The following is a 13857-nucleotide window of genomic DNA, read 5'->3' on the forward strand; positions in this document are numbered from 1 at the left end:
AACGTCATGTGTCCGTAAAATTGATAGAACACATAAATTTTTACATACTTGGATCAGAAAAAAAATTAAGGTTTCAAAACATTACAAAAGACAAACATTTAGAGCCCATGGCAGATGGGTTGGTACAATCATTGTTAACAAATATTGCCTTGCTGTTAGACACGGCTGGACAACCCCCCAAAAAAAGTCAGCAAAGCATTTCACCTCAAACCACACTGTATGGGATAATTTCTATACATATTAGGGTATGCATATATTCAGCGTCTTCTTTAGAAGTCTAGCTGTTCTCTGAACTTTTTTTGTTAATCGTTTTCATAAGATTGCACTGTAATATTCATTCAACAGTCAATATACTTTGTGTTCAAAAGAAAACATAGTGCATTACATTTACAAAAATAAAATTAAGCTACAACCATCATAACTACCTCACCTATCATATTTGCAATTACCTTTGATTCAAAAGTTACTCACATTTAATCTACAATTACATGATAATTTAACTTTTGTAAAATACATGGTCAAAAATACATGCTACCAATATCTTAATACAGTAGTCAAACTAAACACAATTACACCACGATACTGATCATTACCCACTCCCACTCCTCAACTTGCACTGAATATTGCTCTGCCCCAGTCTCGACAATGGCTGTCAATACTTCTCATACAGAAACATGACAAATAACTCTGACTCTGCCAGTTATGTACCTTCTTTATGTGTAAACCATGAGAATGAATATACATACACATATATTTATATATTCTATTATATTCATGGTGTGTGGTGTAAAGCACACAGACACACTGGACTGTGGAGCAGTGGAAACATGTTCTGTGGCGTGACGAACCATGGTTCTCTGTTTGGCAGTCAGGTGGGCAAGTCTGGATTTGGCAGATGTCGGAAGAACATTACTTGCCTGACTGCATTATACTAACTGTGAAGTTTGGTGGAGGAGGGATAATGCTATGGGGTTGTTTTTCAGGGTTTGGGCTAGGCCCCTTATCTCCAGCAAAGTGCAATCTTAATGCTTCAGCATACAAAGTCATTTTGGACATTGCTATACTTCAAACTTTGTGGCAACAGTTTGGGGAAGGCCCTTTTCTATTCCAACATCACTGTGCCCCAGTGCGCAAAGCAAGGACTACAAAGACATGGTTTGATGAGTTTGGTGTGGAAGAACTTGACTTGCCCGTACAGAGTTCTGACCTCAACCCCATTGAACACCTTTGGGATGAACTGACTGTGAGCCAGGCCTTCTCATCCAACATAAGTGCCTGACCTCATAAATGCTATACAAAATGAATGGGCACAAATTCCTACAGAAACAATCCAACATCTTGTGGAAAGCCTTCCAAGAAGAGTGGAATCTGTGACCGCTGCAAAAGAGGGATCAACTCCATGTTAAAGTATATGTATTTGAATACAATGTTATTGAAGCCCCTGTTGGTGTAATGGTCAAGTGTCCAAATACTTTTGTCTATATAAAGTGTGTATAATATAATACACACACACACATATATATAATATATAATATATAATATATAATATATATATATACATACACACACACTAATATTATAATATTTTAACATCAACTTGCAGATGTACAACCTAGATAGATACAAAAAGAAAGAGAAGCGCCAAACAGTGTGATAAAATCAACATAAAAACTAGTGACCATAGAAATCAGATTGGCCTCGTACCATAAAGAGATGTTAAATTCGCTTATCTGGGAGAAATCCTCTTCGATCTCAGATTCCTTCTTGTGTAGATTACACCTTCTATTCATAGGATTCCAAACAGGGAGAAGTTGGTGGTATCTCACATGCTGTGTGCAGCCCCTCTCACTGATTTCTGCTCCCGACACTCAACATTTCGACAGTTGATACAGACCCTCAGTCTAGCTGCTCCTCACTAATGCCCAGGTACTTCACTGGATCTTTACACTGATAAAATGTATATATTGCGGCTTTTCAGATGGACAGTGATCAACTGCTTATTTGTGCAAATCCTTGTCGTTCTCTCTGCTTCCTGCTCTTTAAGTTTCGTTTCTGATTTGAAACATAACAGAATATTTTGTTTTCTATTTCCTCACTCTTACGCTGGCTATATTATCTGTATAAACTGTCGAAATGTTGAGTGTCGGGAGCAGAAATCAGTGAGAGGGACTGCACACAGCATGTGAGATACCACCAACAACTTCTCCCTGTTTGGAATCCTATGAATAGAAGGTGTAATCTACACAAGGAATCTGAGATCTAAGAGGATTTCTCCCAGATAAGTGAATTTAACATCTCTTTTTGGTACGAGGCCAATCTGAATTCTATGGTCACTAGTTTTTATGTTGATTTTATCACACTATGTTTGGCGCTTCTCTTTCTTATATATACATATATATCTATACATATATCTATATCTATATCTATATCTATATATATATACACACACACACACTAACACACACACATACCTCATATATACACACACACATATGTCTACATATGTAAGCCTTAAAGATTTTATAAGCAATGCACCGACACAGGCCCTAACATTTTGCAATCAGCCTCTTCACTTATAAAACCTAGCCATTAGTTTGTGAACTCAGATACCAGTGGTGCAGCAAGGCTAGCCTCACAGCTTTATGGGGAATCCATAATTGCCTGGCCAGAAAAATCCTTAAAATGACCATTAACCACTGTGGAAAGACAAACAGCTCCCTCTAGATTGTAAATTATAGTTAACTTGTACCATATATATCTGGACATGTATTAAACAGGAAAAAAAAATTCTAAAGTCAAAGAATTTCAAAAATATTTGAGACGGCAATATCATAATTTGTCCTATATCAAAGGCATTATCTACCCAAAGCCTACACATTATCACAATTTCAGACTTATATGCTTAGATTTCACTGGATGTAACAAATTCAGAGGAAAATCTCATGATCCTAACATTACTGCCTTCCATTTTCAGAAAAGGGGACACATCATGCATCTGTTTCCAGGCAGTGTATCAGTATTTAATTCTACTTACAGACAACCCAGGAGATTGTGTATTGGATTCAGTGGATTTCACAATGGGAGATGAAAACGTGAACTCAGGGTTGTTTGTGGAGTTAGCGGTCTGTGCCTGATAAGTAAACATAATTACAATACAGTGATGCTTCAATAAGTGCATTCCAACACATCCTATCAACAGGCTGACATTGTCGTTTGATGTAAAATACGATTACAAATGCTATTCATTTTATTTCCCCACAACCAGCAGCAATGCTTTTCAGTTTTGAGATTGGCTCCAAGTGCAAGGATGACATGAACTCAAATTACAGGACAAAAAAAAATAAAAAAATAAAAAATAAATTCAAAAACATAAATATTTAATTTATTCATCTCCTCAACCAACCATGTTGAGTGGGACTGTAGTCCAATCCCGCAACAATAGCCATAGTAATAATATAAACAGCCACAATGGCACATCGTACAGGTAACTGCCAAATTAATTGTAAAAGCAGCATTAAGCACCACACTGAAATAAAGTAGACAAAAATTAGGAAGCTATTTCCCTATCTCCACAAATCATCACTTCTTATGACATAAGTCTAAAGTAGCCACAATGGCTCAAATATAAAAGCATCTAAAAACAAAACAAGAAAACATTTGCGAAAAAGGTAAAATAAAATGTACTGCTTTGAGTTACAACAGGCTTTTGTTTGGTTTGAAATACATTTTTCCACAGGCATGTTTTCATAATAAAAAAAAACCTTATTGGGGGTCATAATTAAGCATGGCCTTATATGTTTCCAATATTTCAGACCCTGTGGTATAGGCTAAAGGCAGACATTTACTACAAATAGACAAGATAATTTAAACAAAAAAGTTATTTATATTTACCTCACATTTTATGAATTTCTAAGCTGAAATACATAAAAAAAATTAGGAACTTACTGTACTAAAAGATTTACTAACAGCAACACAAGTTAGCGGCGTTGTACGCGGATCACATATGGAAATTTTTGGAAGTGCTGTCATACTTAATGGTAAAGGTATTTCAGGCAAGTCAGGGATCTCTACCTCCTAAAGGGAAGACCGAATTGTCAAATCATTACTACCTATAATACAGATAGTAAACACCATCATTTCATAAAAAATAAATTAAAAAAATAGGTCATTACTTACCTCATCAGATGGCTTTGTTGTATAATGAGACCCTTTCTCCCTCATCATTTTCCCCCCACCTCTTCCTGAAGGGAAACCATTGGATGCTGGAGTACTGAACTTGGGGTAAGAAATGCTGTTGGAGCAATTTAAAACACACTGTAATATATATATACATTATTAAATACACAAATAATGCCTATAACATAGATACACAGATAACTAACAATATTTCTAACAAATATATATATATATATATCCCAACACTTTTTTGCTGCAGATAACAGCCCAAATAATAGAATGCAATGTCAAATTTAAATATTCCAAAACATTAAAGTATTTATCAATGCTTCCACTTACAAACTCAACTTGGCATTGGTGATCTAAAATAAACAAAATTCACATAATTTGTTCACCGACTAGACCTATGTAATAAGTTACTGGATCATTCATAGAAAAGTTAACCGCACTAAGTTATTGATTTAAATTTCAACTATAACACATCCCTTAATTTCCCGATTATATAGTTTAATATAGAAATCGATGATAAATATATTGCTGAAGGGTGCACAACCAAATACTTAAATATAATCCAAGAAAAAAAAGGAGAGAGTACATGTTGAGGCTCTCCGGGATGTTATGTCATATAAAAAACATCAACTTTATTGATATGCATTAAAAATTATTTTTATATAATTTTCATACAAATAGCAAAAATAAAAATAGTGATTAGGGTGAATATATAGTGATTATTGTGTGAATAAAATTGCAGACCCAGCTGCAATAGCTTTGTTATCTCACAGTACTTTTATTCATAAACACCTTCATTTGTGTTACATAGGTTTTTCCTATACCAATATTGATCTGGTATATAGTATTTATTAAAGTTTTCACCCTCAAAACAGGTGTTACTATGCAGTTCGAAATAATTGTCTGTTAATTGCCTAATAACTAGCTCTAATCACAGGTCACTCATTGTCTATATCATTAGGTAGTTCCCTAAGAATAGCTAGAATTTATTCATATTCAATTATTTATGTTAATATAGCCATTCAGTGTACAGGCAATCAAATACTGTCAGCTGTCCAATGAGTAAATAATTGTTAATCATAAGATAGTTCTATGTGTATCATTGCAACACGTCATTTAGATAGTATTTGCTTCAGAGCAAATGGCTTGTTTAGCCATATAATAGGAGGCACGTGTGTATTGCTGACTGCCTATTCAAAGGTACCTGTAGCCGTGAGTTGCTGTTAGAGGGTGCATTGGTTGCAGGGTTAACTAACAGCAACTCACGGCTACAGATATATATATATCTCTCTATCAGGTCAGGAGATATACAAAGCAAACGCCGACGCGCGTTCCGCTTGTATGCTTTCTTATGGCAAGACAATTGTGTGAACCGACAGGTATTTTATACTATGCAAGCCAAGCTCACATAGCGACGTCATTTGTAACAGCCAATCAGATGATTGGTCGCATTGGATAATTGACAGCGATCTCTGTCAATACTAGTAAAAATCCCGCCCATCTCAGAATTTTATTGGTTCAAGAACGATCTAGGTTTAACAGAAGTGTAAATAAAACTGGTTCATTCATTCTTTATTTTACATAATTGCTATGGCAAATAATATTTGCCACAGTCGCAAAGTAGTTATATTAATGTAGAAGAACCAGTGTATGATTATTGTAAACAGTTGCATTGACATTGAGATATTCAATGTCATATAGGAAATTTCTTCGGAGAGTAGTATATATATTATTAAGGTAAGTATCGATATAATAGTTAATTGTGAAGTTAATTAATATCATTATGGAGACTCCGTAATACGTGCAGGATATAATGCCCAAAAAGGGGCATAAAAAAAAAACTATCAAGATGAAATAAGGTGAAGTGTGTCATAAAAGTAAATAATAAATCAAACAATTTGTAACATTATTATAGTGATTAGGAAATTTATATCACAAAATCCGTGACAAATTAATATAAATATGTGTAAAAGATAGATAAGTATTGAGGTATTATGATAATAAATATATTACACAAGTGCATTAAGATGCGCCAACTATAATCTTAATAAAATTAATAAATCCATAATAAATTATTAACAAATCTTTAGAAAGAATCATTACTAAAATGATTGTTTCATATTAATATAGAAATTTCAAAATGTCAAACAAAGAGAAATTTTTATATTATAGCGTGAATAATTATCCTGTATATCCTATAACCCATTTATAGAATTGCCAGATAACTATTATAGTCGTTAAGATGCTTGGGCATCATGCTATCCATGATAAATATTTTTTTTAGTTTCTTTTTTAAGGAGTTCTTCACGTAAATCTCCTCAAACTCCCATGTGCACTTTCGCCTTTATTGCTTTCGGGTTACTATTGTGGTGTAATAAAAAATGCTTAGCAACTGAAGTTAGCGCCTTGAAATTGTTCCGGTCTCTTTCTGCATTTTGATATTCTCTACATGTTCCAATAATAGTCTCTTTAATGGGCGGCTAGTCGTGCCAATATAATTTTTTGGACAGGGGAATGAGAGACAATATATCATCCCAGAGGAATTACAGTTTAAGAAGTCATCTATTATCTACACATCTCCATATTTGTCCTTATAATCTTTGGTAGTGATTGTATACTGACATGCTTTGCATGATCCACATTTATAAAAGCCCTTTAACTTATCCAGTAACTTAAGGATCACCTGCTGCCAATTCTATTATGAATATTGTGACGAAATGAGTTTGATAACCCTGTGAGCATGTCTCATTTCTCACATAATGTGAATTATAGCAAATACTTTTTATAGCCTTCTTTTGTTTCCCCAGCTCACCAGACTATAACTGCATTGTCCAATAACATGTGGCTAAGGGGACATTGTAGTTCAGAGTACATATGTATATTGTTTATTGTATATTGATAACTTGAAGTAAGGTTGCTATTCATTGTCTTTAAAGTGAAGCCAGGGGGATTATGGGTAGGGATCAGGCTGCCATGTGCCTGAGTAGGAAAACTAATTAGTGTCCATTGTTCTCACCAGACTAGTCCAGACAGGCCATCTAACGGGAGGTTCTCTGGAAGGACAGCTCATCTTCACTCCCCTGTCCAACCCCCTTCCCCCCTAGTCCAGCACTGACCAATGGTTAAGTAGAATAGACGCAGGGGTTTGCCAAGGGAGGGGAAAGACTGTGGAAATTAGACCTGTGATATATAAGGAACAACTCGAGGGGGGGTGATGCTTGGATTTCATTCAGGAAGGTGCAAGATGGAGTTTTGAATTGTCGTATTCTAACTCAAATCTATATATGCAGCTGAAAGGGATCCATGGGTGATGAAGTCTGGACAGCAGGTGACTATATCTCCTTAAGTTATTGGGGTAAGGGACAGATGATGTGGTAAATCTGCCTGGCATTTATTTACTGTGTGTACATAATATTGTAGTGTGATTTGTATGACAATAAATATACTGTTGTATTTTTATAACTGCATTTTGCCTGAGTGACCATACGAATCCTAGAAGGTACTGGGTAGCACTGGGCCAGATAAACCCGGTATCTTCACAAATATAAATCTCTCTCCGAGGCCCAACAGCACAGTCAACTTTCCAAAATATTTAACATGAAAACGAAACAAGTCAAATAAATTAGAAGTAGTACACATCTGGGGAAGGGTACAGGACCATTGCAAAGTGAACGAACATCCTCCAGATGAATCTATAGAACAAAAGCGCAAAAATCATGCAGTTTGTTTTCCCTCCATGTTTTTCATTCTTTCCATTTGCCTCTACTGCTGGAGCACCTCAACTGCACTCCAGCACCAACATTGACAATCCAGTTAGGTTGTCTGTACCAAATACCAGATTAAGTTGTCATGTAGGTAATCAGGTCCCCTTTGTCCTGTGTCCCTCCACAATCCCAGATGGCACCCCTAGATGGCTAAGCCACAGTGGGCTGGCCTCTAGAAGTCTTTGAGACACTATAACTGCCTTCCCAGTATGGCGTTACACACAGGGGAGTATCTGTCCATTATAGGTACATTTCTGTCCATAAACCTTTCCGGACATGGTAACTAATTAAATTCATTACAGGCCTTTTGATTAAACTTGAAGGACTCAAGACACCAGGATTTTAAGCAGCACAAGTGTTAACCTGTCCTCCGGATTAAACTTCTTGGGACAATTTCAGAGAAGTGCATGGAGGACCCTTCCTTCAGTACCGAAGGCGGCAAAATTATGGAAAACTACAAAGATGAATAAATCTGCTGAATAAATCTGTAGCTCTTCTATAATTAAGAGTTGCCCTACATGAAACGTCTTTTGTAGACAAACAGAATGGTACTTCCGGCCCTAAACATTCAAGGTTCACGAGACCATGGTCAATACCTATGCTACAGATCAGGTGTGAACCCAGTTTCGAAGCAATCTAGGGAGACCACAAATCCCCTTTCTGAACATGGCATCACTTAAAGACACCATGGACAAGATTAGACTGTCTTAAAGAGTCTATTTTCCAGCCTTAGTAGCCGCTTCAGTGGCTAAATCCACATCCACTTGAGCAAAAACACTCCCAGGGTGCAGTTTGCCTCTGGTATATTGGACGCTTTCTCTAACTTTGAACACACAGCCCTTGATTTTGCTAGATTATTGGCCCGACCCTCAGCCAATTAAGTGGCGGAGAACAAAGCCTTAGGACCATTTTTTTAGGGCCAGGGATTCAGGAGAATACCTGGCCAAAAGAATGAGAATTTCTGGCATCCCTGGAAATCAAGGATGTCTACCTGTAGGTGGCAATTCTGCAGTCAGGGGATCATAATTGTTCTGTATCTGGATGATACCCTGGTAGTAATTTGATCCAGAGAGCCAGTGTTTCGCCATCTACTTTTAAACTCCTGCAATCAATCACAAGATTCTGTAATAAACAGGTCTAAGTAGTCACTACAAAGTTTGATCTCTGTATTTTTCTTGGGCCTCTAGCAGCTACCATGCAATAAATGAAGCAGCTTGCTGTGGGCACAACACTGTTCCAAATAAGTTAGCGACCCACATTTCAGGAGTGGACAACCGAGAGGCAGAACTCCTGAGCCTCAAACACATGTACCAGGTGATTGTATCTCCAGTCCAAAGATTTTTGGCACTAAGTGCAGATCTGGGGGTTTTCAAAATAGATTTATAAGTGTTGCAATGAAATCACAAGCTGTCTCATTATAGCATCTGATCCTGGGACAGTGTCATGACAAGCTGGCAGTTCTTTATATCAAAGCTGTTTACTTGCTGCCCACTTTAAACAATTCCTTGGATCCTGAATGAAGATGACCCCTGGTGTGAGGATAAGAGAGAGGAGTCCCCGCTGAACCGATCTGCGCTTCCTAGTTTCCTAGAAAAGGACCTTCAGGTGCCTCCCACAGTCTCTGATGTCTTGGAGCTGTCAGTCACGTGACCGGCAGCTCAGATGACCGCCGATAATTGAGCCCAGCGTGTTTGTAGTATGGTATGTACCGTATACATGTCACTATGCTAGCTGGGCTATTCGTATTAGGTATGTTACCGTAGTTGGGCTGATTAGTAGTTAAACATCCTTAACATAACCATCACTCCATCCACTTTATGTAATACATCTTTTTTTTCCATTTTGGGCCCCAAAATTAGGGTGCGTCTTATACATGGGTGCGTCTTATATATGGGGAAATACGGTATTTGCTTCTCTATATGTAATGGCAGGTAAATCAGGAATTGGAGATTTAATCATTTTATACTATATTGCTATATACTGCTCTAGTCCATCCAGGCAGTCATACAGCGTATTCTTACTCTTGAAAATAAGGCAAATTACATCTGAAATACTGTTCCAGTTCTCTTTGGTCTTAATACCGGTATGTAATATATTATGAATTAACTTAATTAGGTTTTTTTTAGAGTATCGTTCGATCTTTCAGTATACCTTGATTCCACCATCATATATTGTATTGGAGGTATTGTACTTATGTTTAACTTCAACAACGTCAGATCTTCGTTCAAAATATTGTAATTTCATAACAAACATTAACAATCTCCTCATCTGCTACAATTATGTGCAGATCGATTTCTACCATATTGGCTTCTATTTAAATAAAAAATTAAGAGCCGTATTTGTACATGCTTTTATATAACATAAAACAAACACTGCTACTACAGTCACATCATCATCACCATTTCCACCAGAATATTTCAATACTTGTTTTATTGCTATATCTAGTAACTGTTAGAATATTTATTTGGCTACATTTTAAACTCAACAATAGTTGCTACATAAGAGAGAGTTAACACACTTGTCTTATAATAGAAAAGGAGGAGTCCGTGTGGTCCATATTAGTATTAAAAAATAGGATTTATTTTCTAGTAATTACCTTGGCTAAACTTGTAACTTCAGCATCCACTCATGGAAGCGTCTACCATTTAGCAAAACTTCAGGAGGAAAAGGATAACCCGACTGCAGTCGCCAAGATACTTGAAACATGATATCTGGGGAAGTCCAAGGCTCTGACAACAAAACTTCCAATAGCCATGCAAAAAGAGAAGCTTGTACAACATGAGGAACCTCTTTTCTTAGGAAAGTGAAGTACCTGACAAACAGCTTGTATTAATTCCTCCACACTCTGACAATCAGAATGAATGTCCTTCACCACCGAAGGAGCATCCATGTCAGAATTCACCGCTAAATTACCTTCATTTTGGGAACAGTCAAAATCTGACCTATTTTCCGGAAGTTGTGGCGTCATCTTCCTACGCTTACGCGACAAAGATGGTGCCGCAGATTGTAACATCCTCTCTAAAGAGGAAGAAACCTAAACCATACCCTGTACAGAGGATGCAAGTCCCTGTACCCAAGCAGCCTGTACAGACTCCGCCAGGGAGAAACAGTCAAACCTTGACTTGGCGAACTAGAACCCATGTCATACACTACAGTGCAAGCACAATCAGAAGATGGAGCGGCCACAGCCTGTGACCGCACGAACTGAGCAAGTTCTGGAGATAGACCGAACCCAGGCATGTGTTGCCGTATGTAAAGCAACAGCTGCTGTATTACACGGTATGCTGTTTGAAAGCCGGCAGGCTGCGCACAGAACCTGTGCGCCTGACTGACCTGATGGTAACTTATCGTGATAACCAGCCCAGGTGAAAGTCAACATTGATGTAACACCAGCTTTACCACACATGGTTTATCCCCCTGACATGTTAACAGATGGGACAAAACACAAACAAAATAGTGTAATAAACCGTGTAACCAAACACAATCTAAACAAGCAGCACACAAAACTGAACAGAAAGTGAGCCTGCAATAAAGCCCCACAGTAAGTAAAAATAATAAACTTTTGAAAATAACCCCCAAACCTTTTACCTTATACTCAGGACAGAAAAGGGGAGAAGCTGGAGCTATAAAATGGCTGTCTATTCTGGTGTCTGCACACAAATTAGTGAGAGACCACCATGGAGGAAGTGTAATAAAAAGAAACACCACTCCCCCAGGGCTCAGCACTGAATTGGCAAGCGTTCAACAGGACAACCGCCTCAACCAATCCAGTGCCTAGCAGGGTTCACTATCTTAGAGACCCTAGCCTGACCCAGTCTCCTGAGCTAAAAATAGAAGAGGCAGAACAGGATGACGGACACAGCCTGTGTCGACTCTGCCCGGCTCCTAGGAGGGCATAAGAACGTTGGGAGAGGGGGACTGGCAAAGGAGGCCCCTGCACAGCACCTCCGATCCCCCCTTCCAGACAGCGCACCACTGCTCCATGGCACTTCTTCATACTGTGCACTGTCAGCTGCCCTGCTGTACTATATGCCTCCGAGTCCTTGCTATTACTGCAGGCTCGGGAAGCAGATTAAACAATGGCAGACAGGGAGGAAGGGGAAGCCACTACTTTACCCCGGAGCCTCCCAACAGCAGCCGTGACTGACAGCCGGCTACGCGGCTCACTGAACCGCCGGCTGTTAGGACCAGGAGACACAAATCTCTGATTACTGAAAAAAAGAAATGAAAGCTAAAATAAACTAAAAAAAAACAAAAACACAAAAAAACAGAATTCGGCTGCTAAGTCAGACGCAACCCGTTCGCTGGGCACTTAAACTAAACTGAGGCTGGACAGGAGGTGGGGTATAGAGGGGGAGGGAGGAGCTAGGGCTTAGTTAACAGAAGTTAAAGTGCCAGATCGCACTGTCCCTACTCTATACCGCCAATGTCCCTGGGTTCCCCCAAAGGATAACTGAGAAACAAATTTGGCCTATATTACATTTAATGATGGATTTATATTGGCTTTGATGTTAACAAATTATTTTGGTAATTGTTCTACTAATTGACCGAAAATTTTGATTGGACCAAATTCATTTAGTTAGGTGGGGAGATTAAATTTTACTATTAATTATGTAAATATAATATAAATTAGTAGATTTACCTGCTATTGAGAAGCAAATAAATTCAGAGAAATTTTAATTCACTTAATTTCACTAATCACTTAACAAATTTCACTGGTTTTAATTTAGTAAGAAATTTCTTTTAATCTCAACATAAAAGGTAAAATTTTAATTATAAGTACTCAAGTCTACATGGAAATATGATAATTGTATCTATTTGACTGTAAGCTGCTTGACACATTTACAAGGAATACCACAATCTACTTCTGATCCCTCATTTATACCACTTTCAGATTGCCACCCCGGCAATATCCCGGGTATATGAACTCGGGAAACTGCCGGGGGACAGTGAAGAACACCCAGGCAAATACTCTGTATACCGTGTTCAGGTCTGCCCAGGTCTCCATGGCAACATCACAAGAGGAGCTTTGATTGGCTCCTCTTGTGATTTTTTGTTTTAAACTTTACATAGGTTTCAGTGAGACCAGGGTTGAAAAACCTGGGTCTCACAGTTCAGACTGGAGGCGACCCGGGAATAACCCTCCACAAGACCCGGGCATTAGCCCAGGACCCATTGACACTGAAGCCCTGACCCAAAAACCTGGGTTTTGGAGGCAGTGGGGTATTACAGACCACAGCATAACATGTTAAACCATAATGTTTCTGAATGGTGAATGTTTTGATGGCTATCAGTAGAGTCAATTGCAAGGCAAATAATCTATAGCTTTGAAGTGCAATAAAGTTATTGAACAGCATGGTGTCTACAGAGTTCAATTATGTTAGTTTATGTTTCTACACCCTGCTCTCCTCACAGAACTGCTGAATTGTGAGGTCGCCATACCGAGCTCTCACAATATACCTCTCGTATCTCTTTTGGTTCTTAGGATGATGCAGGTGGGTGGCGAGGGTAGATACAGACAATGGAATGACTATAGACATCTGCAGGTAACATTCAAACTTTTTAAAAACAGAAAAAGAGCTATAGACTAAATAGTGGAGAAATCTGAACAGGATACCAACCTCTCTGGCTGTGGCGGTGCTGGGGCATCAGGCACACGATTTCCTCTGGTTTCCTAAAAGCGAGAAACATGTTAAATGGTTTGAAAGATTTAACAGGGCAACATAGAGGTTAATTTAAATATTCTATAACCTAGATTTCTATACCACTCTTCCATTTGCTTTTCTTGTCAAACAGCCTGTACAATTTTACAGATAATGTAACTAAAAACTAATGAATAGTTGAATGCCAATTACAGATGACTGTAGTGATCATTATTTTTTTTGAATTGTTAGCAGCTCTAAAACCT

The 13857-nt window shown here is 38.0% G+C and overlaps 1 protein-coding gene across 3 annotated transcripts in view; it reads right to left on the reverse strand.

Annotated features, from left to right (window-relative positions):
• Window positions 1-13857, reverse strand: part of NUP153 (nucleoporin 153) — a 62425-nt gene that overhangs the window by 26919 nt on the left and 21649 nt on the right. For 2 of the 3 annotated variants that reach the window (XM_075213114.1, XM_075213112.1), the window contains exons 10-13: window positions 13571-13623; window positions 4177-4291; window positions 3946-4074; window positions 3035-3130 (exon numbers count right to left, since the gene is read on the reverse strand). In XM_075213114.1, the coding sequence (XP_075069215.1) occupies window positions 3035-3130; window positions 3946-4074; window positions 4177-4291; window positions 13571-13623 (393 nt within the window). The remainder of the gene's footprint in view (window positions 1-3034; window positions 3131-3945; window positions 4075-4176; window positions 4292-13570; window positions 13624-13857) is intronic. The other variant, XM_075213113.1, reaches the window with a different exon arrangement.

Source organism: Mixophyes fleayi, chromosome 5 (assembly GCF_038048845.1).
Source record: "Mixophyes fleayi isolate aMixFle1 chromosome 5, aMixFle1.hap1, whole genome shotgun sequence".
NCBI lineage: Eukaryota > Metazoa > Chordata > Amphibia > Anura > Limnodynastidae > Mixophyes > Mixophyes fleayi.